We start from the raw sequence: 26,002 nt of genomic DNA on the forward strand, positions 1-26,002 counted from the left end.
AGAACGCATCTTGTTCGTAGGCTTTGTGCTCCCTTAAAACTCAGCAAGATGCTCATTTAAAAGTAAGAGAAGGTGACGCTTTAACATCCAATTTCCCAACATTTCATCATCATGTCTCAATAATTATGCAGGGTTATTAGCTCAAGTATTTGTCCTTGGAATTCTTAATGCCGGTTGACATTTATTATGAACAGTAATGGTATTGGAGATCTTTGATTTGCCGTTTGCAGTGGTAAGTGTGGTTTGGCGCGTCCTCTGCAGTGCAACAGCACCCTCTCTTGATAATTTATGATATGATTACATCACCATGAAGGAGCATACAGTGTACACTGAGCAGCCACAATCTGAAAAGCAGCTACCGGTTTCAAAGCTGAGGCTTATTGTTGTGTGGTTATGTATGGCATTGTAGCTTTAACCTTCATCTGCAACAATGGACACCACAGATGCAGCAGGAGAATGCTGCAGTATCCTATTCACACTACAGTTATACAAAGATGTCGTGTTCGGTATACAGTAGATGTGGTCTTGGGGAAAAGAGAGATTGGTAAAATGATTTGAGAGAAACTGAGACTGTACTGAATAGACACTATTATGAAACTAAATCATGATAGAACATCTATTCCCTTCTTTTGATAAAATATCAGTATCATCTGAATTCAATATGTGTGGGAAATGTCTTTCATTTGCTTTCTTTATGAGAGTTAGAATAAGAGCCAATTTTCCCCTCTCTACAAGACATGTATACAGTACACAAGGCAATAAACATCCAGGTAAGGACAACTTTAACGTCAATGTGGCAGCCAGTTTGCTCTGTTGCTTATTCAGCATGATTGTTTTTACCCTTTTCCACTTACATGAAATTGAAAATGAAACACACTTATTTTATTTTGTATTAATTGAATTACCTCTCTAACTCTTGTTGTCTTAATTTCCTGCTTAAAATGGTTCTGGATCTAAAAATGAAAGTCACAGGGAGTATTTTATTTAAAGTCAGTCAGCCTTTGATACATTCTGTATTGGACTCATTAAATGCTTGTTTTACATTTAATGCATTTGGGTGAATAACCTCAAACATGACAAATTATTTATATTTTATAATTTACAAAATAAGGAAAGAAGCTGTTTTGTGATACTGATTTTAATCTCTTCAGTGGTAATCCCAGTATGGTTCCCCAAATGTAGAATAGTTTTATTTAGCCAACATTGAGAGGAAATGAGGTTCCTGTTTCCAAGTAGGCCGTTTTGTTTCAACAGATTTAGGTCACTTTAACCTCTTACAGTAAAAAGGTTAAATAAGGATTTAAAATGAGAGTTGTCCCACATCAGCAAAAACAAGTGACACAGAGCTGTGACATCTTTTTTTTCTAAATCATCAGATAATTCATTCCTTACAGTTTGCTCTACATTTTCCATGGTCCCTTTAAGCTACTGTACAATCACACTTGGAGACCTAACTGACGTGTTTGAGGTGGTGTGTTGCATCATTCTCTTATCACGTGTTGCTGACTCTCGCTCATTGTTTATCACGTTGTGTCTTTAACTGTGGTTTCGTACCAGTGGTTGACACCTGGACTGTGCTGGCATAGCAGTTTAGTCTAACAGATGTGGAAATTAAGATTGGGAAACACTGGACTGGAAAGGATGGGAAGGAATCTTGTATTTTTGCAACAAGCACATTCAATACAAGGACAAATTGAATCAAGCTATTTTTATCATTATTGTCTCATGTTTCTACAGCCATTGCACTGTGCGTCTCGAATTAATTGGACAGAGATATATTGAGATAAATATTCTACATGTTAGGGCTTTCAGTAATGTTATACTCTGAGGAGGTGGACTTAGGTCAAAGCTATTATCCTTTATTGATTTCCTTTATAAGATCTGACAGGAGATACAGACAAACAGAAATAGAAAGTTAGAGAAGGGGATTAATCTTTGTGTCAACTCAGATATGGAGTGTACAAATGAGGTTTTGTTGTAGTGTGTGTCTAATATTTTATGTTTTCTTAAAAAGCTGTACACATTGAAATCTATCCAACCAAGCGAAAAAAAGGTAGCAGGGACTTTGAAACTGTTTGGAAGGTAAACAATAAAAAGAAAAAAAATCACACAAAGACAAGTGCTAACAGTTGGTCCTCAGTCTGTTGGTGAGGAAGTGAAAATGCAGAGTGATATCAACAAACATGCTTGCTTGAATCTGGGTGCTGCGGTGACAACAAAAAACAAGGTTAATTCTGACATCAAAGCAGCTTCCTGTCTGTTTGGTGAAAGGATAAGTTTAGTTTACGTAAAGCAGAACAAGAGAAATCAAAACCTGCCCGCTGAGGGGCCACATTCGGCTGTGAACATGGATTTGATCATGCAGAGAAGACTGAAGTCATTTTATTTATTTAGAGGTTCCCATGCTGTACAAAATCATGATAAAAACATAAAAAGTGATATTTGGCCCCTAGAACATGTTAGAATTACAATTACAAATTGTTTTTTTTTTCCTGTGGAGTTAGTAAAGTTAACTTTTATGAGCAGCTGAATAACTGGCTACAAATCTAAAAACTCTAATCAGTCACATTAGAGAAATGTTGTGGACATTTAAAAATGTAAAATAGTGCTTGAAATCCTCTCAGGTACAGTAGGTTGTTTGGATGCAGCTTGTGCCTCTTAGTTTGCTGTTTATTTCCAGGAAGGCATTCAATTCTTTGAAAAACATTGAAGATAATGATCTTAATATAATATATTACTGTATAAATCAAATAATAATAATAAAAAATGCTCAGCTAGCATGCCTGGAAATAAGCCAAAAGAATAATGACATTTGCAGTCACCAATGTACTGGTTTAGGCATGAGTCTATCAACACAAATGTAGTTTTAGAAATCTGTACAGCCATGAAATATCAATATGATATATTTTCTGTAATTCACAATTTTGTAAACCGTTATTTAATGCGTAACAAGACTTCTTCTAAGACAAGCAAATGACTTTGGTGTTCTGTAGCTACAGGCTCATTAAAAAAAGTACTCAAGAAAAAGTCCAAATATTTTACTCAGCAAAGAGTTTGATTTCATTCCCAAACTCCAACCAGCCCCATCAGCCTCAGTGTCGCAGTGGTCTTCTTCACTAAAGACTAAGAACCTGTTCTGACACCGGTACATAGTTACATTTACTTATTATAACAATTTTTCATTTGAGTGGCTATAAAGGGAAATAACCCCCCCAAAAAAATATACTGTATGTGATGGCACTGATAGGAAATGTTTTTGTATAAATGTAAACAAACCTGCAGTTCAGCTTGTTTACTCAAAATGTAAGTTTTACATATAATCTTATGGACATACATAGAAGTTTTCATAAAACTTGTATAACAAATCAGTACAACAAAGGCTTGGCACTGATTCGCTACAGCTTAGCCAAGTGTATGAAAATTCTTGATCGGTTGAGTATGTGGAGAATGTGCAGTGCATTCCAGTCTCTGAACAAATCCTCCCCAGTGGGCATACATGTCCACTAATGATAGAAACAATGTTTTATGGGCAAGGCTCTGTCTGTGTTTCCCTCTGAAAAATCTGTAGAGCTGAGTTAAAGGAAAAAAAATAAAAACATGACTCTCAAAGGATGTGTCCTCGATCTGTTGTTTTGTTTGTCCACTTTTCTTCGCAGCTCTCTCATTTGTTTCCCATGCTGTCATGAGACAAAACGCTCAAGGCAATTTCACCACCACCACACAGGCGCCTGCCCTGCCAATGTTGAGAGGGACCTCCTACAGGAAGACAGAGAGGTTAACATGCAGACTCTCATCTGAGGCTGTCTTCAAAAAAGAATCAAATTGTATTTCATGCAGATAAGAGGGTTACAGAGGCAAGATTGGAAAAACATATTGCAAAAGAAGAAAAGAAAGCTATAAGGAGTTGGTGACCTCAGCAGATTTATCTTCCCAAAGGTAATTAACTGGAGATGTTATATGTAACCAGTGCTGGCAAATATCAGCTACACTTGGATTAAAATAACAGTTTAAAATGTCAAAAGTTCCCTAGAAGAAAATGTGCATTGTGAATATAGAATGTTTAAAGCATGCTGTGTAACTGTGTTAAATTGATTGCGGTGGATGCAATTACCTCCGTCCACTCATTGTTCTGTGCATCGTAGGACTCAACAGTGCTCAGATACGACTGGCCATCATATCCACCCACAGCATACAGCCTGTCGCCCAGCAGGCATACGCCCACCGCATCCCGGGGAACGCTCAGGGAGGACACAGTGGTCCACATGTCTGTCTTTGGATCATACCTGCAATAGCAATTTTTTTGTCAGATGGTCATTTTTGCATAATGGCTGGTCTGGTAAAAGAAGATTTTTTTTTCCCCCATATTTTAAAATGTTCATTTATTGAATCAGTCTGGATCTTAAGAGGAAAACAGCATCCTCTCTCTACTAATTGAGACGCCCTTATGTCCGCTCTCTTAAATCACAGATGTACGAATAGTCACCAGGGGGAACTTCTTTCAGCACAGAGTGAGAACTAAATTGAAACTTTAAAGTAAAACTGTCTCTCCGACAGCAGCTGGTGGATGCTGAGTCCAGAGAGAGTTGGACTCATCAGTGAGGGCAGAAGCAGCTGCACAAAAAAATCCTTTGTTGACCGCTTAGATGAAGTAAAACAGACACGTTATGTGATTTACTTTGAATGACTTCTCAGTAATGAAGTCATTCAAGTGCAGCTTTTAAAGGTGTGAGCAAAATTATCAAATGCATGGGTGAGAATGCAGTAAATACACTATATAAAAAAATCAAACAGGCATAGGCGCTGATCTGATCGAAATCATTTGATTTGAGAAATTTACTGATTGAAATGTAAAATGTGATACACAATCCTGTCAAAAAAATTGCTTTTTGTAAGAAATTGTAACACTACTTTGCCACACTGTAGAAAAAAAACTAAAAAAAAAAAAGAATAAACTGTAAGGGCAACAAACTCTTAACATGCTGACAAGACCTAAAAGATGTTGTATGTAAGAGCCAGAAATTGTTAAATGGACATATGTTCAGTCAGTCAGTAAAGATGCATCCCACCAGTTTACAAAAGCGTCATGGACAATTGAATGAAACAGCATATGGTACTGATTGGCATTCTATGTGCAGAACTCAACAAACCTCCACCAGCTCTAAAAGATGGAGGGAGTTTGGATGGAAGAATTTAATTCACTTTTTCATCACACCACACATCAAAAATAAACAAATAGGTGAACAGCAGCAATGTTGGAGGAAATGTGGGGAGATGAGTGCCAATCACACACATGTTTTTTGGTCATGTGTAAAACTGCAGGGGTTCTGGGACAGAGTGGTTCAGATTCTGGAAAATATTTTTTCTTACAGGATACCCAGAGACCCCCGGACTCTGTATCTGGGTTTGTCTCCAGAAGGCACTATTCAAAAGAAGGACCTGTATCTTTTCAAAAATATTGATCTTGGCATGTAAAAAGGCCATAACAAGAAACTGGTTGAAAAGTGACCCTCCAAGTCCAGGGCCGTGGCTGGATATGGTTGAGGAGATTTACTTGAAAGACTGACTTACTGTCTCAGAATGAAAGCAGGGACCTTGGACCAAAGGTGGCAGAAATGGTTTGTGTATACGAAAAAAGAAGAGTAGCAGACCTAATGGACAGTGATGAAGGCTGCAACCAGGGTGGTGTGCCCCACCTCTACTTGTTATTTATTAATTTTAAATATTTTTTCTTTATTCTTCTTTATTTACTTTTACCCTGTTTTTCATCTTCTACCATTTTGGTAACTTGCATTGTTGTGCAATGGCTCTTGTTTATGTAAAACAAAAAAAGCAAAATAAACAAAGAGTTGTTTTTAAAAAAAGAAACAGCATATGGTGGGGAAGAAATGTGCCAAATTCATCTGAGCTGAGAAATCTGGTATAATTTTATGGGGACCATTTGCAAAATCAATTCATGTGTGTCTCTCTCTCTAATTTAGAAGTAGTGGGAGGTGAAGATAAGTAAGATCCAATCCCAAGAATGGTATAGTGATCTGGGAATTCCAACTGAGGGTGCCGTACTGGTGTGTTGTTACCTCCAGCAGATGGTGCCAGATACTATAAAATAAAGGCAAGTGTGGAAACTATGATCTGTTCAGCTGAGTGTCACGTAGTGCATGTAGAAACACTGACAAGTCTCAGAATGCAGGAACAGGGTGGGGATCAACAGGAGCTCAAATACCTTTTGTTCCTAGCAGAAAGTCAACAGCCTGGTCCCCACCCATGATTGAGCTCTACTCAATGCAACCCAGAAGTTCTTGCACAACATTTTCTGTGTTTGTGTGTTTTCTCCAAGTCTCTACTGACCTCTCAACACAATCGGAGAGTCTAGAACAGTGGTTGGAAGCGGGAGCGTCGTGTCCGCCTACAGCATACAGGAAGTTGTTGTATGTCGCCACACCCACTCCTCCTCGTCTCTTAGCCATGGGTGCGCACATGCTCCACTTGTTGGTGTGCGGATCGAAGCACTCCATCGACCTCAGGCATGAGCTGCCGTCCCTGCCGCCAACCGCAAACAGTCTGAGAAATTAAACAAAAATTCTGAAATATTTGACATTCAGCTCAACTGAATCCGTCAGGAGAGGAGAACATCAGCTGTCAGGTGTTGGTAAAAAATACTGACAGAACAGCGACGGTGCAACAGATTTTGTAAGATGCATCAGTGAGCACTGGATAACAGTTTTCAAAGGCCCTTTCCTTGAGAGTCTTCTCTCCCAGAAAGATCACATCAGTGTTTTAAGTGCTCATGGCTCACATGGCTTACTTTCAAATAGTGCTGTAATGCACTTAATACATACAAATACATGAAGTGTTTTGTTTTCATAGTCTCGATTACACTGTATAAATTACCACACTAATCTGAGCAGCCTCTGCTCTGAGCTGCTGAGTGCACTGTAGTTTATCACACAGCTTGGACTCTGCCTTTAAGAAGTCTACTGTTGTCAAACTATTACCACACTAATACTGCACTCACTCCAGCTCTTCCTGGACCAATGCACCGTGAGTTACACAACCCTGTCTCTGTTATTAGATGCTCTATTCCAAGTTACGCCCCACATTACTGCTGACTGTTTCGCAAAACAAGGCACGCTGTCATGTCATGTTTGGATTTTTCATTGTAATTCAGTTTTATACAGAATACAAATTAACTTGCAGATGTTAATCTATTATTCTATCTATCTATTAAATCTAGATAAACACAGTATCTGCTTTTCTTCCTTAGTCAAAGTCATTTTGTTGTTGCAAGGAAAGAACTTATATTGTGGAAAAAAGAAAGGCAGAGATGAGGATCACAGCTTTTATGCGTTTAAATAACAAAGTGAAAATCTTGGCAGACAGGGCCCTATCAAAAACATTGGCATTCCTTTTTTTATTGTAAATTGCCTGTACTTGTCTGCCTCCTCAGTGCCTGTTGTGGCTTCGCCCATGCCAGGAAACCTAACCTCTGACTGGATCATGTTTCAAAGTAGTAAAAACACAACAATATACTTTGCCCAAAAGTTGAAGGTTGCACATGTATTTATCAGAAGACATTTGTCGTGGATTGGTTGGGAAAGAAAGAAAGAAAGAAAGAAAGAAAGAAAGAAAGAAAGAAAGAAAGAAAGAAAGAAAGAAAGAAAGAAAGAAAGAAAGAAAGAAAGAAAGAAATGTAACTTACTTTCCATTGAGTGCTGTGACTCCCATGGTGCTTCGTGGTGTCGACATACTGGCCACATAGTTCCACTGCCTGGCCTGTGGATCCCACCGTTCCACTGTGTTGAGATAGCTCCAACCATCATGGCCGCCGACAGCATACATGGGGCCTTCCAGCACAGCAATGCCTGCACAGATGGGTGCAATGAATTTTATGTAATTCACTAATGTGCGTGTCTTATTTTGTATTGACAGTTTATAGTAGATGCACATAGCAGATGTTGTAACATTGATGACATTCACCTACTGTTTTACAGTGGATTAAACCATTTCATTAAATTATCAAAGCTATTATCGAGGCTAACAAATACGGGTCCAGCAAAAGGTAATGTGAGGTGTTAGTGAATAATCAATGAGAAGAAATGAAATGACATTTCTAAATCAAATTCTTTCTTTCAACAGTTCTTGGAGAGAGCCGAAGCAGAAGCACGCTCCTCTTTTTAGCAGCAGAGTGAGTCACTGAGCTGACCAAATCTATTAAAAAAACAGGAAGACTGTAAAACTACATTGTTATTCCTCATTCCCAAGTCACAGAGGAAAGCGTTTTTCATCACTAACAATGCAGAGGATGTTTTAACACAATGGATTTTTATATTACCACCCTTATTTCCTTTGGTGAGAGTTCAGTTTTTTCAAGGGAACACAAGGGCAAGACCACCTTCAGAGACCCTCCAATGTCATAAACATTGTCAGACATACACAGTGCTGTTTCTTTATATCTTACCGACTGGTGGTTGTGGATTAGAAAACATATATATCTTTTTTCTTGTCTTTACCTGGAATGCACACAGTTGGAAGTGGCCATGTGGGGATGTTTGTAGACACCAAGCTCAAATATATTCAGACTCAAAATATGCACACCACAAGCAAAGCAGCAAGAGATATTTGCTACAGGAAAGATCAAAGACAACACAGGTAATCTCTACAGTGTGATCTCCTGGGCTCGCTGATACCTTCGACCACACCGGGTGAGTAAGCTGAATGCGTAGACAAGATCTTCCTGTTCTGTTACGAAGACCTGTTTCAACTGTGAATCAAAATGCCTCTAATATGAGATTTATTGGGAAGGGAAGGGTAAGGAAGAGCAGGGCCAGTGCAGTGCAGCCTTTGATAGGGGAATGGGAAAATATCAAAGGTCTATCTCAAACAGAAATGTGGGATTTTTTTTTTCAGCACGCCAGCCATGACCTCTCTGAGCATGTGTTGTGCAATTTATGTTTTTCATAACACCAGGAAGCCTGACTGAGCTAAAACCTCAAACACTGAATTAGCTGAACAAATCTTATTGTCAACACCCTCTGCACACAACAGTTCATAATGCTAAGAAGTGAAATATAAAGATGTTTACCTAAATCTTTATTCATGAAACTAATTGTTTCATTGAGAAAATAATGGGTAAGTTAATTGCTAAGTTAATTAGTGACTGTACATTTTTTAATTGCTGAGTGACTATTAAGAGAAAATTGTATTAATGCACTCACCAAGTCCATGTCTATGTGTTGACATGGGGGGCATGGTGGACCACACTTTATTGATTGGGTTGTAGCACTCAACCATGTTGGATGTCTTGAGTCCATCTCTCCCTCCAACCACGTACAGCTTGTTGTCTATCACCGCCACACCAAACTGCAGCCGGCGTCCATTCATGACACCGACCTGGACCCAAGTGTTTGTCCGCAGGTCGTACTTCTCTATGGTGGTAGATCCTAAAACCGCAGAGATGATGTATTACAATTCAGATATGCTGTGTTCATGTACTGCCAGCTAGCAGTCATACCTTTGGTGGCATCCATCCCTCCGACTGCGTAAAGTGAACCCACTGTGGACTTTCTTGGTTTGGTTCTGGGGCTCTGAAACATGGGACGTCGCTCAGGCAGAAGATGGTACTTCATGGCCTCCATCAGCAGCTTTTGGCACTCCAGATCATCGGAAAACATCTTGTTGTTTTCCAGATCTGCAAGAAGCTACATTACAAGTGAAGAATCAATACGTTTTCACTCATTCTGAAACAACAGATGAACAATAGGCTTTACGAACTTCTCTATGATCTGAGTTGAGTGATGATTTTGTAAGACACATGTACGTAGACAAATTAAAATTTTATTAACTGTTGCCGTATTGTTTCTATAATTATACAATTTGTTTTCCAAAACATAGCATCAAATCCTATTATATCAGTCTCTTTCCCTATATAACAATAAGCCTGTCCTGTGAAATTATGCAGCAGTTTGTTGAGGAGCACATTTTTAACGTGGTTTTATTGACTATTTCAGCGCACAGTTCACTTTCATAACAGAAAGTTCTGTATGTATTTATTGATCTTGTTATGCCTGCAAGAGATGTCAGCAGCACCGCTCCACTCATCCTTTCAGTTTGTACTGATTTGTATCTGCTGTTTATTTACCTCACAGCAAAATGCATCTCCCAGGCCGATGGATGAGATAACTTAAGCACTGGATCACATTTTCCACAATTTTTTCATTCATAAAAACATTTACTTTATTGTTCTGTTTTTTCTGTTTTATTTTGCTTTTTTTTTTTTAGCTTAGAGCTATTTTTCATGCATATTTATTCACAGTTAAGTGGAATATAAAATCCGTAACTTGTTTTGGAAAGTAATGAAAATAAAGTGGCTGTAATTCAAAACAGTAACATTTTTGTATTTCACATCTGCCAGAAGAATGCTTATCTTTGTCGGATGTTATGTAAATTAGAATGAAAACAATGGTAAAACAGTGCTATTTCTCAGAAATAAAGCATTCATAAAACATGAGTTGCAGTGTTTAAAACAATAACAATTCAAACATAAGCAAGCTATTTATAGCCTGACAGTACTTATGAAAAGTACATTGCTTGTGTGAAACTGTCATACTGCCATTTGGATTCATCACAAAGAGGGGAGATGTTTTTTTTGGGGTTTTTTTATGTCAGTGACTCGAACAGTGATTATTGACATTTCAGTAGTTGTGGGTATGCTTGGCTGTGTCTTAACTTGGCAACTACTGTATTTTCATAGTCAGTTATTTGTCAAGCAAAAATGATAAATATTCCCTGGTTTGTTTTACATCATAGAAAATTCTTTGCCAGTTTCCCTTTCATCTACAAACTTGCAGCAAAAAAATATTTTATCTGCAGTCTCACCTGTGGAGGAAGAAGAGGCAGGCGTATGAAGGCGAGAAGCACCCCGAGGTCCTGCTGTCGATGCTGGACATCATACCGTACCCACATCATCAAAGCCTGGAAGATGGTTTCCTCATCGGGAACGTTGATGTCATCGCTGGAGAGCAGCTTCACAATCTCAGCTGTGGGGAGGAGCAGGAACTCCTGATTCTGAATGACCTCCAGGAAGTGTTCCTGGAACACAGAGGAGACACGGAGGAGACAGATAATCATCAGTCATTAGCCGAGGAGAAGGCTGGGTGCAGCACTGTGTGTGTCTGGGTGTGTGTGTTTCTATACCTATGAGGACCAAATGTCACAAGGACAGAGAGGTCAAAAAATGAAATCCATGGAAGGAGATAGAGAATGACAATTTGGAGGTCTAGTTTCTAACACAACTGATAAGACAGTGAAGTACTCTCCATTTCTCAAACTTTTGAAGGAACAGGACACACTTTGATCTGTTTCATAAATGGTCCATACAGCAGCAGGCTACAAATCACTATGGCATGAAGCATCTTCAAAAAAGCCTCTTCATGAGCTTATGAACCATTTTTCCCCCTGCTGATCATACATGGAACCACTAAACATTTATAAGCCCTTTAATGAGAAGCAGAATAGCACTGCACACCAGCATTACCATCACACCAAGGTGGAGTCCAGCTCTAAGTTTTGTGGGAGCTGTTCTCTATTGCCTTCCTAAAGATTGATCTTCCATTTACTGGCCAGAAGCCCAGGCGATATTACAGCACTGCATGACTACCTCTTCAAGGACATTGTCTCTGGGCAGTTCCATTAGAGATGATGCTACATAAAACTCCCTCCCTCCTCTGTGCCTCTATGTTATGTCCAACATTAAAACATATGAAAGACATGCAGAGCATTCCTTAGGCATAATCATGCCCCGTTTCCTTTCCGTACAAAGCAGCTGAGCATTAAATATTAAGATGCGGGGATAACTTTGACAAATCAAGGGCTTGCTGCAGAGTAGATGCTCGACAATTACGAAAAACAAGCACGCTATTGATCATCAACTGGCAACAAATTGCGCTGCCTTGGTGCGATCTATTATGAGAACAGATTTTGAGAGCTTAGCATAGGCAGCCTTAATGAAATGAGGGACATCTATTGATCTGTTGTGGTAATGCTGAGAGAGAAATTCCATCCAACTCTCTGACATTGCGTTAGACCAATTATTTGTAATTACTGGTGCAGTACAGCTGATGACAAAATTGAAAGCTCAACAGACTCTGTTTCATAAGCATTTAAAAGGATGCGTTTTCAGATGCTGGCAAACTCGTTGGTGAGTAAACTGCCTGGAAAACAAGATCAGTGGGAGAGGATGCTAATTGATTTAACTACTGCAAAAGAGTAATTGTGTAATAACAGTGTTTTGAAGAGGAGGGACTCTGATGTTTAATCTGCGGGACGCTGTGAAAACTACCTTTCAAGAACTTTTCGATTACCATGTAATTTGCTAGCTGGCAAAGACAGACTGCTGTATCTCATTATTTTCTAAAAGTGGGGTTGGATTCATTTAATAAATCTAAATACATTAGTATTTATGTTGAGGAAATATAGCTTTATTGCTGAAAAGAGGCACTGTGATCTCGAACAATAAAATATAACATTTGTATCTACCACAACATAAAAAGAGGGAATTCTTCCACATAGGAAGAGGATGTCAGAGGCAGAGCTCGGCTGCCACTCTCAACCCGGAAAAACAAGCTTATCAAAACACAACTCGTTCCACTTAGAACCCAGAGGATGAACATCCAGGAAGCCCACAGCTCTCCCTGCTCATTACTGAAGTGATTGAACGGGAAGTTGGCCCTCTTGTGCGGTTTGATGATTAGATTAACCTCGTGGTCCTGGATGGGGCCTCTGTAAACAGGCTGAGCAGATGTCCTTTAGGAGATAACGCCTGCCTAGCGCTGTCACTTCTGCATAGCCAGAAAGACGTTATCTGGCAAATATGTGCATAAATCTTAATCCAATGCAAATAATCCTCCCAGAGATATATAGAAATCACATCTTCACGATTCTGGCAGCGCACTAATCAATGTGCGGCAACGTGGTATCTCTTACTGACAGCCACATAACCAAATTAGACAAAGTGCAAGCATGAAACTATTCCATTTCTATTCAAATGTGCATGTCACCCAATTCTCTGCTGAAATTAGATGACATAAATATGTAAGACCAACCACCACCGATACTTTCTTCCTTTACAGGTTTTGACAGGTTATTTTAGTTAACGAACCTCAACACAGAGCACAGTCACAAATATTTCAAGGTGTTTTACCGGGACATTATATATAGTACATATTGTACTGGCTGGAGTGACAAAACAGTGATTATTGTGCAGGGTGTAATCAGAGCTGATAGAAGGAAAATAAAATTCATATTGGTTTCTTGTCAGTATCTTAGATTATAATGAGCTGAATTGATTTCATTCACTCTGGTGTGCAGTGCCTTTCATGTGATTAAACTACATTTTTAAATACTCTTGTTACTAATACAGCTTTCATTACTGTGGCTGGCTTTGTATATTCATGCAAAATGAGCCACTTTGAGAGTTCAGTTCCTTATAACAAAATGAATAATTTAGCCCACCCAGCATGTAAATGTGGTCTGGCTCTGTTCGCCCTCCTACCATGGTGTAGATATGAGCCACGTTGAGCAGGTCCACGCAGCCCTGGGCGTCTGCAAAGGAGCGTATTCCCAGGCAGTTGGAGGGATGAAGCTGTTTCATCAGAAAGTTACAGCAAACCTGAATGACTTGTGAAAGCTGGAGGAGACATGCAGCGGCCAATAAACTCTCAATGGTCTCCTCTTTCAGCTCAAGGACACCTGCAATGTCAAGACAGGAAAAAGTGATTTAGTTCTTTTAATGTCTTTACTGAATGTACCTGCTGATGGCTAACACTTATAGTAAAGGAAATGTCAACAAATATTAGTGAAATTGAATAAAGAATTAACAGAACAGAAAAGTTCATCCTCAGAGTATGAAAAACATACTGCTACAGTGGATATTGGGATTGAAACACAGAGTAGGGGATTTATCAAAGGGCATTTTGCCTAGTAAAATAAAGCAGTTTTATGTTGAAGTGCTGCCCAGTCAGGCGGCCTAGTGATGAATTGCCTTATTGATCCATTTTAATCACACTTCTGTTCAGAAGTCCCATAACTACTTACAAGAGCTAGTGAATGTCTTTATGAGCACTCACCAGTGTAGGCAAAATGAACGAGGGATCTGAGGGCCTCTGGATCCACTCCTTCCATTTTGATCTCCTCCTGCTTTGCCTCTCTCACGTCGCTGGTGAACATAGCAGCAAAGTAGTCTGACACAGCACTCAGGACCAGTCTGCCATGAAGAAAACATCATGAGTTAATGCTCTTCATTGTGCATTAGCTTAAATATCAGAGGGAGATCTGCTTGCTTATTATTTAAAGTGATTAGTGAATCGCTCAAATGCTTTGCTTCATGAGAAAAGCCAATATTTGCAGTATATTGTTATACTGTGTCTTATTATGCTGCTGGAGTAATAATCTCATGTAGCACTGGTCCTAACAGTGATTTATACCACTTGTGTGCTTGTATGCCTTGCTAGGTCACTGGGGGGAAGTTGAGTAACTCACGGTTCCTCCCATATTCTGTATCATTACACTTTGTCAGTGTATGATGAATGAAATTACCCCACATACTTCATGTTGCTAATAGCTACACTGGTCAGACTTCTAATTACGTGAACTCATTTGTCTAGCTCGCATAACACACTGGATGATTCATGAAGGAAAAGAGAGATCATATGGCATTACAAAGGAGCTGAGATCCAGTGACGCATGCAGTCCAACAGTCTACACCCACATTTTCATAGTCTTTTGGTTTACAATATTTAGAAAATAATCAGATTCCTCCGTTTTTTCACTTCACTGTAGTATGTCACTGTAAATGGACAAAATAACCATTTTACTCATCACTGTAGACTCAGCAATCTACAATGTCAAAGAGAGAACATAGTTTCAGAAGTTTCAGGGGTATGCAGACCCTTTGTTCAGCCCTTTGCAGAAACCCTTTTGGAAGAAAATATAGCATCAAGTCCTCTGCAAGATTTGCACACCTGGCTTGGGGCAGTTTATCCCATTCTTCCAGGCAGATCCTCTCAAGCTCTGTAAGATCGGATGGGAACTGTCTGTGAACTGCCACTTTCAGGCCTCTCCTCGGGTGCTCTGCAGGGTTTAAATCTGGGCTTTGAGACCTGCCCTGAGCCACTCCAGCCTTGTCTTGGCTGTTAGCTTTGTGTCATTGTCACGCTGAAAGGTGAGCCATCACCCCCCTGTCTCAGGTTGCGTACATTCTGCCTTTCTAAATTACATCCAATTGATTAAATCTTTTTTTCAAGAATAATTAAAGCAGAGAGGATGCATCATGCACTTGACCATGGTCCTGAGTTCAATAGCAAAGAGTCTGAATACTATTGTGAATAAGAGATTTCAGTTTTGATATTGCAGGTTACTGAGAGTAGGAGTGTAGGCTTGTGGGTATAATATCCATTTATCCATTTATACAACACAATTAAGACACTGTATATTTATTATAGGCTGTGTCATTTACTATGTCTATATGTCATAACTGCTTTACTCAGTTGTGTCATAAGAGCAAATATAAAGCTATACTGAAACAGATAGTGAGGGAGGTTTGGGTACCAAACGGATTATACTTTGGTACCCTGACCCGGACCCAGGGAGCTGTTCATTTCACCCCAACTAGGTCAGTCACTGATACTTTTTTCTCTCAGCATTCTAGTTTCTGGTTCATGAGTCTGTCTGGACGAACTAACAAAATGCACTGATGGATAGACATGCAAGCACATGTACTCAGTGAACATTGGGAATGTTACAGCCATTCAACTGAGGGTTGGATGCCCAAATATTGACACCTCTACATTGCAGACCACAGTGTTCCTCCAAGTATCAAATGTACTCTGGAAACGAGGAAGGGCTGAGTTGTAATTAAACCCCAGCGGTGTGCATTATTTAGCCCAGTGCACATGGAGTTTGCATATCGTTCCTGTCAACTGTCACCTGAAAATCAAAAGGACTTTGCTCTACATTTCAAAACTTCATCTATTAATTACAAAATATGTTTCAGCATATGAACTTCGGTCCACACAGAAGCCAGGATGCTCACACTGACACTTCTTTAAGTGAGTCCAGATGAGCCTCTTTAAATCTTAACCAAAACAGATGCAGGTATATAATTAATAAAATCAAAGCAGACAGCGGCACAAACACCAACCTGTGAGCTGGTATCTTGTGATCCCCTGCTATCAAGAGGACATCGCACAGCTGCTTGTGCTGGAGGTAGGTCTCCATCTTACGGAAAGTCTGCTCTGCATGATTTGTGGCCTGGAAAAACTCATCTGAGGAGTTGGTGTTCATTCTGGAGAAGGTGCTCAGAGCCAACCTGTAAGGAGAAAAGAAGAGAGAAAAAAATGCTTTGCTTTGTTCTGTGCTTTTAATGTACATTCTGAAAGCCCTTTTCCACTGCACCAGAAATCATTTGTTCCTGTTACATCATGGCATGCCGTCTCTTCAAAATCAGAAAGAAACCTGAGACACAGGTGAAATTAATGAGGACATTTTAATTCAGGGAGACAAATTAATTAAACTCACTGTTCATCCTCCTTGTCCAAGTATGAAATAAATAAATAAATTAAAGAGCTGTACACGGCAAGATAAGCAACAAATTACTGAGTACACAAAAGGGCTTATTTGGACACATGGCATTCCTGACTCCTCTGTTCCCCGTGGTGCATCTGCATCTTTCTTGCCACTCTAAGCTGAACTGAAAATTATTATGGACTAAACTCCACATAAATGGATAACTAAGCACTTCAATCCAATGGGACAAGCAAGCACTGTGATCTATGCAACAGCTTCCCAGACACAATTTCCCTATGTTTGTATGCGTGCACGCCTTTGTGTCTCTTCCTGCGTGCATCTGCATATCTGTGTGTTTTCCAAAGACAGGGACTTAACAAGTGAACAAGCCTGTTCCTCGCAGCATTGTGGTGAGGCTGGGTCTGTGTCCCCACGGGCTGCTAGATTACATGCTGTTTTACAGGCATCCAAGTAATCCCTCAGACTCATGGCAAATAATGCAGCCCAGTCACTTTGGAGTCCTTCACAGAGCAAGTCCACTCATTGACATTTAGGTTGTTTGTTACGCCAAATAAACAGACCCAAGCCGTTTCTCTGATGGAATTTACTGTCATCTCATGGTGTCTGTGCTGTGTAAAGACTGATAGTGCACCAGAAAAAAAATGTCACTGCTATTTAAAGAGACACTTAATGTTCCCACTCATTACCACTCATGGGCTCATATGAGAGCTGCAGCAAAGTTACAGATATGTCAATACAAATGAACTGACAGTCCTGTGATGCTTGGCAGCGCAATGTATTGGTGCATTCTAAGACCAATAATGCAAGGAAGATGGAGGGGGTGGTGGGTTTTATTGATGTCCTGATTAACTCCCTATTATAAAGTTTTTAGTCGACTGTGCGACTCCCTCCTCTTTATTTGTCTTAAGCAATGTTTTCCTTCCTGGAATTGTTTATATTGGTCTCTGGTCACAGTGGTATCCTATAGTCTAATCTTTATTGGGAGACTTTATGCTAAATTCAGGAGTAATTTATTGCCCTGTCACAATAATTCCCCACTGACTCTGGAGTCTTGGAGAGGAACACCAAACAAGACTGAATAAGCAATAGGGCCGTAAAACTAAGATGCATTGCCTTTGTATTGGCTCCAAGGCATGCTGTAGGGATTTTTCATGCCTACCAATCTCTCCGACACTAATTGCATTGGTATCACATTCTGGGGAGCAGTAAATTTCTCTGAGGTGTACAGTTCGCTTTCAGTAGTGGGTTGGATCGTCAGAGGTATAGCCCAATTTTATCGAGGCACTAAAGCCTCAGAACACCTTACTCCAGAGAAACTGCTGCTGGGATAATGCTGTACATCGCACATTACGCAAGCAATTCAAAAAGGACTCCCATAGCCCAACAGCGCTCCATGGATTTCAATGTGCCTATAAGAATTATGAGCAGGTAAATTAACCAACAAAATAAAATGAAGTAAGCCTGAACAGAGAGAGAATTAAGAGCCATCCCAGCTTAACCTACGCATGAGATTTCCGTGAGGACATATCACCTGAAGTCTTGTCATTGTTGCCTCACACCTTTCCAGAACTATCACATCGCAATGTGACTAATTGGATCTGAGAAAAGACACTGCATACTTAAATCACCCTGCAATGCAGGTGGAGGAGAAGCTATGCAGACTAGTTTCAAGGCTGTGTCACTGAAAAATGTCAGCTATTTTTTTAAGCTTAAAATAAAGCCAGATGCAGTGATATAAAGTAAAGACCCATTAAAAATAACACTTATTAGTTATGTTTAATGCCCCTCCCTCTGTTCCCTCTGCTGTGATCGAGCTCTCATCGCGCTGATGCTGCCCTTAGAGATGAACAGTTCGACGACTGTGCTTTCATCAGCTCGGATTAGCTGCTAGCTGTAAAGGTTATGAGTCAGACATGTTGCTGAGAAACTCAGTCATATTCCAACTAGTGTCAACTCCATCCCTCTACAAGAGGGAAAGTCGTGCCTGCCTGGGCCAAATGGGAAATGTCTCTTTCAAAATGGATTATAACAGCCATTTGCCCCTGAAGGCTGCTGAGTAGCTTGGGTTGGGTTGACAATCCAACAACCCCTACAAAGCCTGATGCTGCATGTGCCAAGTCTATATATTCCATGAGATCTTAATGCCTCTGTGCTTTGACAGTCAGTGTACTGCTATTTGGCTTTGTGTGGAGAGAAATACAGTAGTATATATACGCTGACTGTAATAACTTGATCCCAGCAGTGAGACTGAAATGATAACTTTGCGCTGGAATAGATTTTCCCCTCCGCACTTTCCCTATCTCACCCAGGCTTAGAACAGACATTCTTCTTCTGATGCTATTGTTATGCCAGACATACAGTACGTGCTCAATATTGATAATGACAGAGCGAATGCAGCTGCACACAGGAACCATGTCTTTTGAAATCTGCTCCAAACGTGGCCATGGCCCTTTATGTTAGAGAGTACAATGAAAAATTGCCACAGCTATTTACAAAAATGAAATATTTCCTGCTTTTCCCCTCAGCTTTTACCAATACTGCGCACACTGTATAAGATTGGTGGAGTAGTTTCTTGTCTGTGAAGCAGGGACCTGCAGTCAGGGGAGGCAGGTGAGGCAGTGTCTCACCTAGGCTGTCAGGAAAAAATAAATTATTTAATTTATCTAAGGTTTATTTATTTTTTCAGATAACTAGGTTTTAAATGTGTCAGCATTTGGTACTTTTCATAGCCTAATAACGCGACTCAACAGAGTTTACCTCTGACCAGGCAGCGGCTGGAGAAGCCACTCGCCGTCTCGTCGTACTGTATTTCAGAGCAGCGGCTCCGGGATGCTCTGCCTCTTCTGCCATGACGGTGTCAGACTAGAGCATCAATCGCTCTGGCCGGTGTGTATGTGGCGCGTGCGCACTTTGTTCCCACATTGACGCCAAGATGCAGAGCGCTACGCTGCCTCTTTACGTAACTCTACTGTGTGAGCTGCAGGTAGGCCTACGTTCACGACACGTTGCTTTCGTGAATTGTCAACACACAGACGGCCCCCTCGGTTTCTGCGTCCAGCAATTTAGCGGCTAATTCAACTGCAGTGATGGATAACTCTACCGGAGAGGTTGACAACTTAATGAGCTTCATTTGAGCAATAAAAGGCAGCTTTTACCTGACGGGAGACCAACGCCTGAGCTACTGTAGCTAACAGTAAGCAAATTTCACGTCCTAGCCTACTTTCTCTCTCTCTCTCTCTCTCCCTCTCTTTCTTACACACGCACGCACACAGCCCAGGTTGTCTGTCATATCTATTGTAAACCTTGCAAGTGTTGAGTTTAACATTATTGTTGCTTCGGTTTGAGTGTGGATTAATTGTTAACGGTTTGTTGTGTAATTTGAGCGGTGGTCCAATATCGCGATCCTGTTATTGATGAGTTGGGTTTGTGATCTTGTGCTCTGTGATCGCCTGCCTACCCTGTCCTAGGTCACCGCACGCCACTGGTGAATAGATAGGCTAATGAACATCTCAGGTGAGATGGAGATTTTTATATTGACAAACTACATTAAAAGGAGATAAATATTGCACTGTGAAAATGATGAATTATCAGTCCAAATAGCTGTTGGTTCCTGAAATTCTAACACAGTAAGTGAAAGTGAGATATCTGTGAGAATAGTGTGACAGAGCATGATGCATGTATTTCAAAATTGACACTTCACTCTTTTATGATGTTAAATAAAGCATACTAAATGCTCCATCTGCCTTGAAAAGGTGCATGTGAGGGCATTTTTAATTCCGTATTGTGTGTTTCACTCATTGTTCATTCTGTAGATTAGCCTTGCTGTGCTGTGCTGTGTGTGTGTGTGTGTGTTTTAGGGCTGAGGGTGTAGTAAGTAAAATGTGCAGATCTTAGCAAAAAGCTCCTCACTGCTTTGCTGATGGCATGGCAGGTTAACTCACACAGTGGATGAGACTGTTGTCAAATGCCCGTAATTTATTAATTTAAATTAATCCATCACATTACAGTGGTGGGTCCTGGACAATATACGGTATGCATTATTAGTGTAGGCCTATATCTTGGTGGTCTTCAGATCTTGAGTCTTTATATTCTAACGCTAATATGGAGGGATTTGAAACTAAATTATTTCAAAGATTAATTCAACAATTTAGCATTTTCCTGAATTCTTAAAGATGGTCTTAAATTGTATTGTATGTTCTATATGCACATTATATTTAACCCACTGGTTATTTTCTAAAATACCTCCCTGTATAATTTTTTGCCTACACCATCATATTTTCAGCTTGATCACAGTTGTCCATGGTTGTGTGCAATGCAAATTACTGGATGTGAGCCTCAGGACACTGGTGAACTACATCATGGCCCCTACTAATAGCAGCCATGTAAAATTCATAGAAGGCTTTGTCAGGGATTGCTTCCTCTGAATTAAGACCATTTGGGGGGGAATGGCCAATCCATTTGAACAGAAATGAGAGAATAAATCCAGCATACAGTATTGTTGTAGCTCTTATCTGTTCAAAGCTTCCTGTGAAAGCACAAAAAGGGGCTCCTCCTCAATGAATGTTTAGCTTCTTTCTGAGATGGCCCTGTTGTGTAGCCTACAGAATGCTGATTTGGCAAAGTTAAAGAACATTCAAAATCAATTGTATATGTGATCGCAGAATCTTCTAATCCGTGAGGATGTCATTTTGAGATTACAAGAGATGTACTGTATTTGGTGATTTACAGCATTTTAAGGACGCCTCCGCGGAATGTGTCACATGTAGCATGAGACCCTATAAGCCTTGTGGTGTTATGAGGCATCCAACAAATATCTGAATTACTGCTGTTGACAGGGGGAGAGGTGGTGGTATTTCTTTTCCGAGGCGGTAGAGAGAATTGAGACATCATTCAAACTAACAGCCCGCTGACTCAAGCCTCTGTTAGTGTTTATGTGGGAGAGGTCAGGGTTTCCATTCCATTCAGGTTAACTTCTGTCATATATTCTCTGCCAACAATAGGGAGAGGTTATTTGGATGAGAGTCGTGAGGACAGAACAAACCCACAGTTTATAGATAGTATGTAGGGACATTAGGAGCAAGGGTGGGAGAAGAAATAAGGTATGATATCCTGAAGAGCCCTGTACGTAGATATACCAGCCACGATGAGAAAGGTTAACTCAGGAGAATACAAATAGACTACAAATGACTATAACTACATCAGCATAAACCTCAACATAAATGAGTCATTGACTTATTGAGTTATCTTCAGTGCCCATGGCAGTGATGGCACACACAATTATTTTTAGAATTTACTACAAAACATAATAAAGGACATTAAATATAAAGACGAAAATATGTTTCATTAGCTCAATGTTTACCAGTGAACTATTAATACAAAACATCAAACCATCAAGAAGTGAAGAATTTTAAATATATGCTTTTTCCACATAATTTACTCCAATAGCATCCACCCATGAGTTAGAATGAGCTCTTTTCACTGCCAGTTAGATCACTTTGACAACAATCATAAATATTAGTAACAGAATTTAGGAACCAAATCAATGGGAAAAAAACTGGCGGAAACTGATGGGATGGATTTCTTGTAGACATTGTGAGCAAAAAGTAATCACTGAGGGGCATGTAGCATAGAATAACTGACACATATTTTCCAGCGACAGAGGAACAGCTAAAACTTTTGTATTTTTCACAGCCAGCAGAACTCATTTCTAGAGCCAGCCTGAGGGATTGTGACAAATTATGTGTCAAGGATTTATGATGTGAGACGTAATAGGGCCACCCAGCTGGTGGAGTAAATGAATGTGCATATCTCAGTGACATCCACACATCTGCTTAGCCGCCAATGAACATGCAAGCCATGATGTGTCACACAGTCACTGGCCTGATTCGCTGTGCAACTTTGTACATCTACAGATGCAGTGCATGTCCAAATGTCATTTGAAGCGACTGGTCCTTCACAGTTCTGGAGTGACTGCTTTTCCATTAAACATAACTTTGATTGAAATGTGGCATCGAGCAACACGCAGATGTGTATTTCCCTGCTAACTGTTCATGTCAAATTAATTTTTGCTGCCCAATGAATGAGCTGAAAACACAAATTCCATGCCTTAATAATTATGTAAAACAGCTGCTGACAGGGTGATTCATTTAGTTGTATGAAAGGAGAAGTGATTGAACTGTCTGTCAATATTCTGCCATTGGAAGATTCATCTTCTGTGTACACTGCAAAAGAATGAAAGAAATAAAATGACTTTTGGGGCTGAATCCATTGCTGATTATCAAATTCATAAATGGGAATCACTAAAGCTCAGTGTATCTGAGCCAACTTTTATGATCCAACAGAGCAGAACCATTTTAATATTTCAGTATCATTGTCAAAATATGATGGCTGTGGTGCATTTTACATGGCCAGCATGAACTCAAGGTCCCCCTGAGAGCCGGAGTTACACATTTTTACTGTGAGGCACATCTTTTATGCATGCACTTTTCACACATAGGGACCCCAAAACATGAACATCTGCCAATTATGCCAACACGGAGAGCAGAACATTGAGCTGATTCCAAACTATTTTATTTTAACTCGGAATAATTCATGTTCTGTGCTTCAGACCATCCACTGCCCCTAGCTTTTATTTAATCCTTATTGACACATTTCTGGCTGTAGGTAGAAAGCACTTATTTATCTATTTAATCAAAGTGAGCTTTTTCTAATACAAAGGGACTACTTCAGTTTCATTGTTCGTTTCATCACAAGGTGCATCGAATAAAAGTGTGCAGAAATAAGAAAAGCTTAAGGAACAATCACCTTAGAATGTCACAGACAAGATAAAAGGAGAGTTGCTCTTTTCATCCGTGATGTGAGGTGCTTTTAGTGTTCTGCCAGACAGCACACACACACGCACATACGCATCTCTAACCTGTTTACTTCCTGGAAGAAGATGTAGGATCACATGGAAGACAGGAGGGGGAAAAACAACCTGGAAAGGCAGAGGGTGGGATTTATAGCTGGAGAAAAACATCTATGACCCTGAGAGTTTGACATTAGCATTGGTAAAAAGATTTTGGTGGAAAATACATTCAATAGCCTGCCCCAGCCGTTATGATAGATTCTGCCTTTTAACGTGTTTTTAGTGGCAGTCTAGATAATTCATGTGATTGCACTACCTTCTCTTTTTATAGGTCCGGTACGTGAGGTAATTGCACTTTCCCGCCATCCACTTCTAACTCTATGAAAAAATGCATTAGCGTGCTCCTCAGTGATACTCTGAGGAACCAGGCGAAGGCATACTGTGCATATAATCTGGACCGCAACACAGACAAGGGAGAAGAAAAAGCCCTGGCTTTTGGTCCACTGAATAATTAAAAGGATGCTTTATTGGTTTATCCCACCTAACATGCTGTGGACAATGAGGATGAGCAGTTCCCAGGTGAGCCATGGTGGCAGGTGCCGAGCCTGAGTCAATTGGAAAATGAGAGCTGTGCAGATAATTTACTCTCGTCCTAATTGAAGGATCTATATGCAGCGTGGCACTGTGAATGTTGAATGAAGTTAAAATGTGGACACTGTCACCATGCACAGTATAAATGTATTTAATCGAAGATATGCTGAAATTAGATTTTAAGTGTGATAGTTGTGTGTTCAATTGTGAGCAGCTTTTGTTGTTTATCGCATGGCTGTGCACATCTTTCATGATCACAACAACTCATTCAGACTTTTTAATCCTCACGTTCTCCCTCAGACGTCAGACTTTCCCTGTCAGATGCAGATTTTATTTAGCAGCAAGACTTTCACTATGCAATATGAAGACATCACGTGTTCCCAAAATAGCATTCTGCTAACTGAGCATAGCATATGCTCAGAAAGTGACTGATGTGGTGCGACATAATCAATCTGTGTCTCCTATAATATCTAAAACCTAATGACAGTCATACCTCTCTCTGGCCTCCACCTCTGCAGGTTCCTCTGTGCTGCTTTTCACATTTTCCTGCCCCGTGTTTGTGTCCTCTTTCCTTGTGGAACTGGGTGAGGAGCTGCTCTTTGAATTCTCCTCATTGACCTGGAGACCCTGGATGGTGCTCTGTTGATGGTGCCATGATTGTTGCCCTGCTCTGACATAGACAGGCGTGGGCCCCGGCGTTGGTGCCAAGATGCTGTGGACCGGGCTGTTAGTCTTCCGTAGTCCTCCGACACCTCTTTCCCGTGAGTGACTCTTCAACCGACCCTGGGTAGGCGTCCCTCTGTGGTCCAGGCCATCCTGTTGGATGTAGCCTCCCACACCGCCAACGCCACCACCTCCACCACCGGCCGAACCTTGGGATGAATGGCTGAACCAGCGCCAGCGAAGCCTGAGGATCTGCTTTACATCAAATTCCTTCTTCCCCGACACAGACATCCTCTTCTGGGTTTGGAGACGAAGGCAATGGTACGTTGAGTCCCCAAAAACATGGAGAGCAAAGAAGAGAACAGCCTTGGTTTCAGTCCTCACTGACTACAGTGTGCGTCCTCTCTTCCGTTATTGTCTCACTACTATCATGACCACCCCCTCCTCCTTCTATTACTCCTCCGTTGTTCTTTTAGTGGAGATGGAAAGCAGTCCTCTGCAGCTTTTGTTCCTGTGCCTGAGACTACTACCCTCCCTCCAACTCTCCCTCTCTGTCTTTCTCCCTCTCTCTCTTTCCTCCTGTGCTGCTGCTGTTTCTGTTTGCTGCTGCTGCTGCGCCGCTGGAGCTGAGTTAATGCACATGCATGATCCACACTCCCTCCCCTTCGTCTCCCCTGTTTCGCTTTCTCCCTCTCTGCTTGTCTCTCCTGTGCACACACACACACACACACACAGTGAGAGATAGACACATATAACCTGCAAATAAAATGAGAAAATCTCCCCAGCCCTGCCCAGTCCCCTCTGCTGCTATTCTGTGTGTCCCCGTGTGACTATGTATGCTTGTGTGATATCAGGGCTGCCTGCGCATGCAGGGGGAGGTGGAGGATCATGGAGCTAGGATGATGAGGTCACACCTTAACAAAGTAAATCACTGCCTGCTCAAGGAGGGAACAAGGGAGACGACTACCTACACTGTATGATTGGGACCATTAGCACGATGTAATACATTAATGTATGTGGATATATCTGCATGCTCATTCATAATCAGAAAACCAGGGATACATTAATAACTCATAAATAAGCAACACACATCAACTCACACTGTTAAAGGCAAGTGAAATTTATCTCATACTAACATGCATCTGTACAGCCTGCTATCCTCAGATCAAACAGAGTCCCATGGGGGACTGTCTCAGTGTAGGTAGCCATGCAGAAAAAATATTCCCCTTCAGTCGCTGTGTTGAAAGCTCCCTGCGATTACAAGTGAAAAACTACATACTGATGAACCTTCAAGGTCAATAAGCTGCCTCATCCCTAGTCAGG

The 26,002-nt window shown here is 40.6% G+C and overlaps 1 protein-coding gene across 2 annotated transcripts in view; it reads right to left on the reverse strand.

Annotated features, from left to right (window-relative positions):
• Positions 1–2,212: 2,212 nt before the first annotated feature.
• klhl4 (kelch-like family member 4) overlaps positions 2,213–26,002 on the reverse strand; it is a 32,019-nt gene continuing 8,229 nt past the window's right edge. The window contains exons 2-12 of one of the 2 annotated variants that reach the window (XM_083980586.1): positions 24,510–24,976; positions 16,193–16,360; positions 14,121–14,257; positions 13,547–13,743; positions 10,873–11,085; positions 9,509–9,695; positions 9,213–9,437; positions 7,697–7,859; positions 6,346–6,558; positions 4,112–4,283; positions 2,213–3,756 (exon numbers count right to left, since the gene is read on the reverse strand). In XM_083980586.1, coding sequence (XP_083836712.1) covers positions 3,697–3,756; positions 4,112–4,283; positions 6,346–6,558; positions 7,697–7,859; positions 9,213–9,437; positions 9,509–9,695; positions 10,873–11,085; positions 13,547–13,743; positions 14,121–14,257; positions 16,193–16,360; positions 24,510–24,976 — 2,202 coding nt within the window. In that variant the 3' untranslated portion in view covers positions 2,213–3,696. The remainder of the gene's footprint in view (positions 3,757–4,111; positions 4,284–6,345; positions 6,559–7,696; positions 7,860–9,212; positions 9,438–9,508; positions 9,696–10,872; positions 11,086–13,546; positions 13,744–14,120; positions 14,258–16,192; positions 16,361–24,509; positions 24,977–26,002) is intronic. The other variant, XM_083980587.1, reaches the window with a different exon arrangement.

The sequence above is a fragment of the Trachurus trachurus genome (genome assembly GCF_905171665.1).
Source record: "Trachurus trachurus genome assembly, chromosome: 10".
NCBI classification, from domain to species: Eukaryota; Metazoa; Chordata; class Actinopteri; order Carangiformes; family Carangidae; genus Trachurus; species Trachurus trachurus.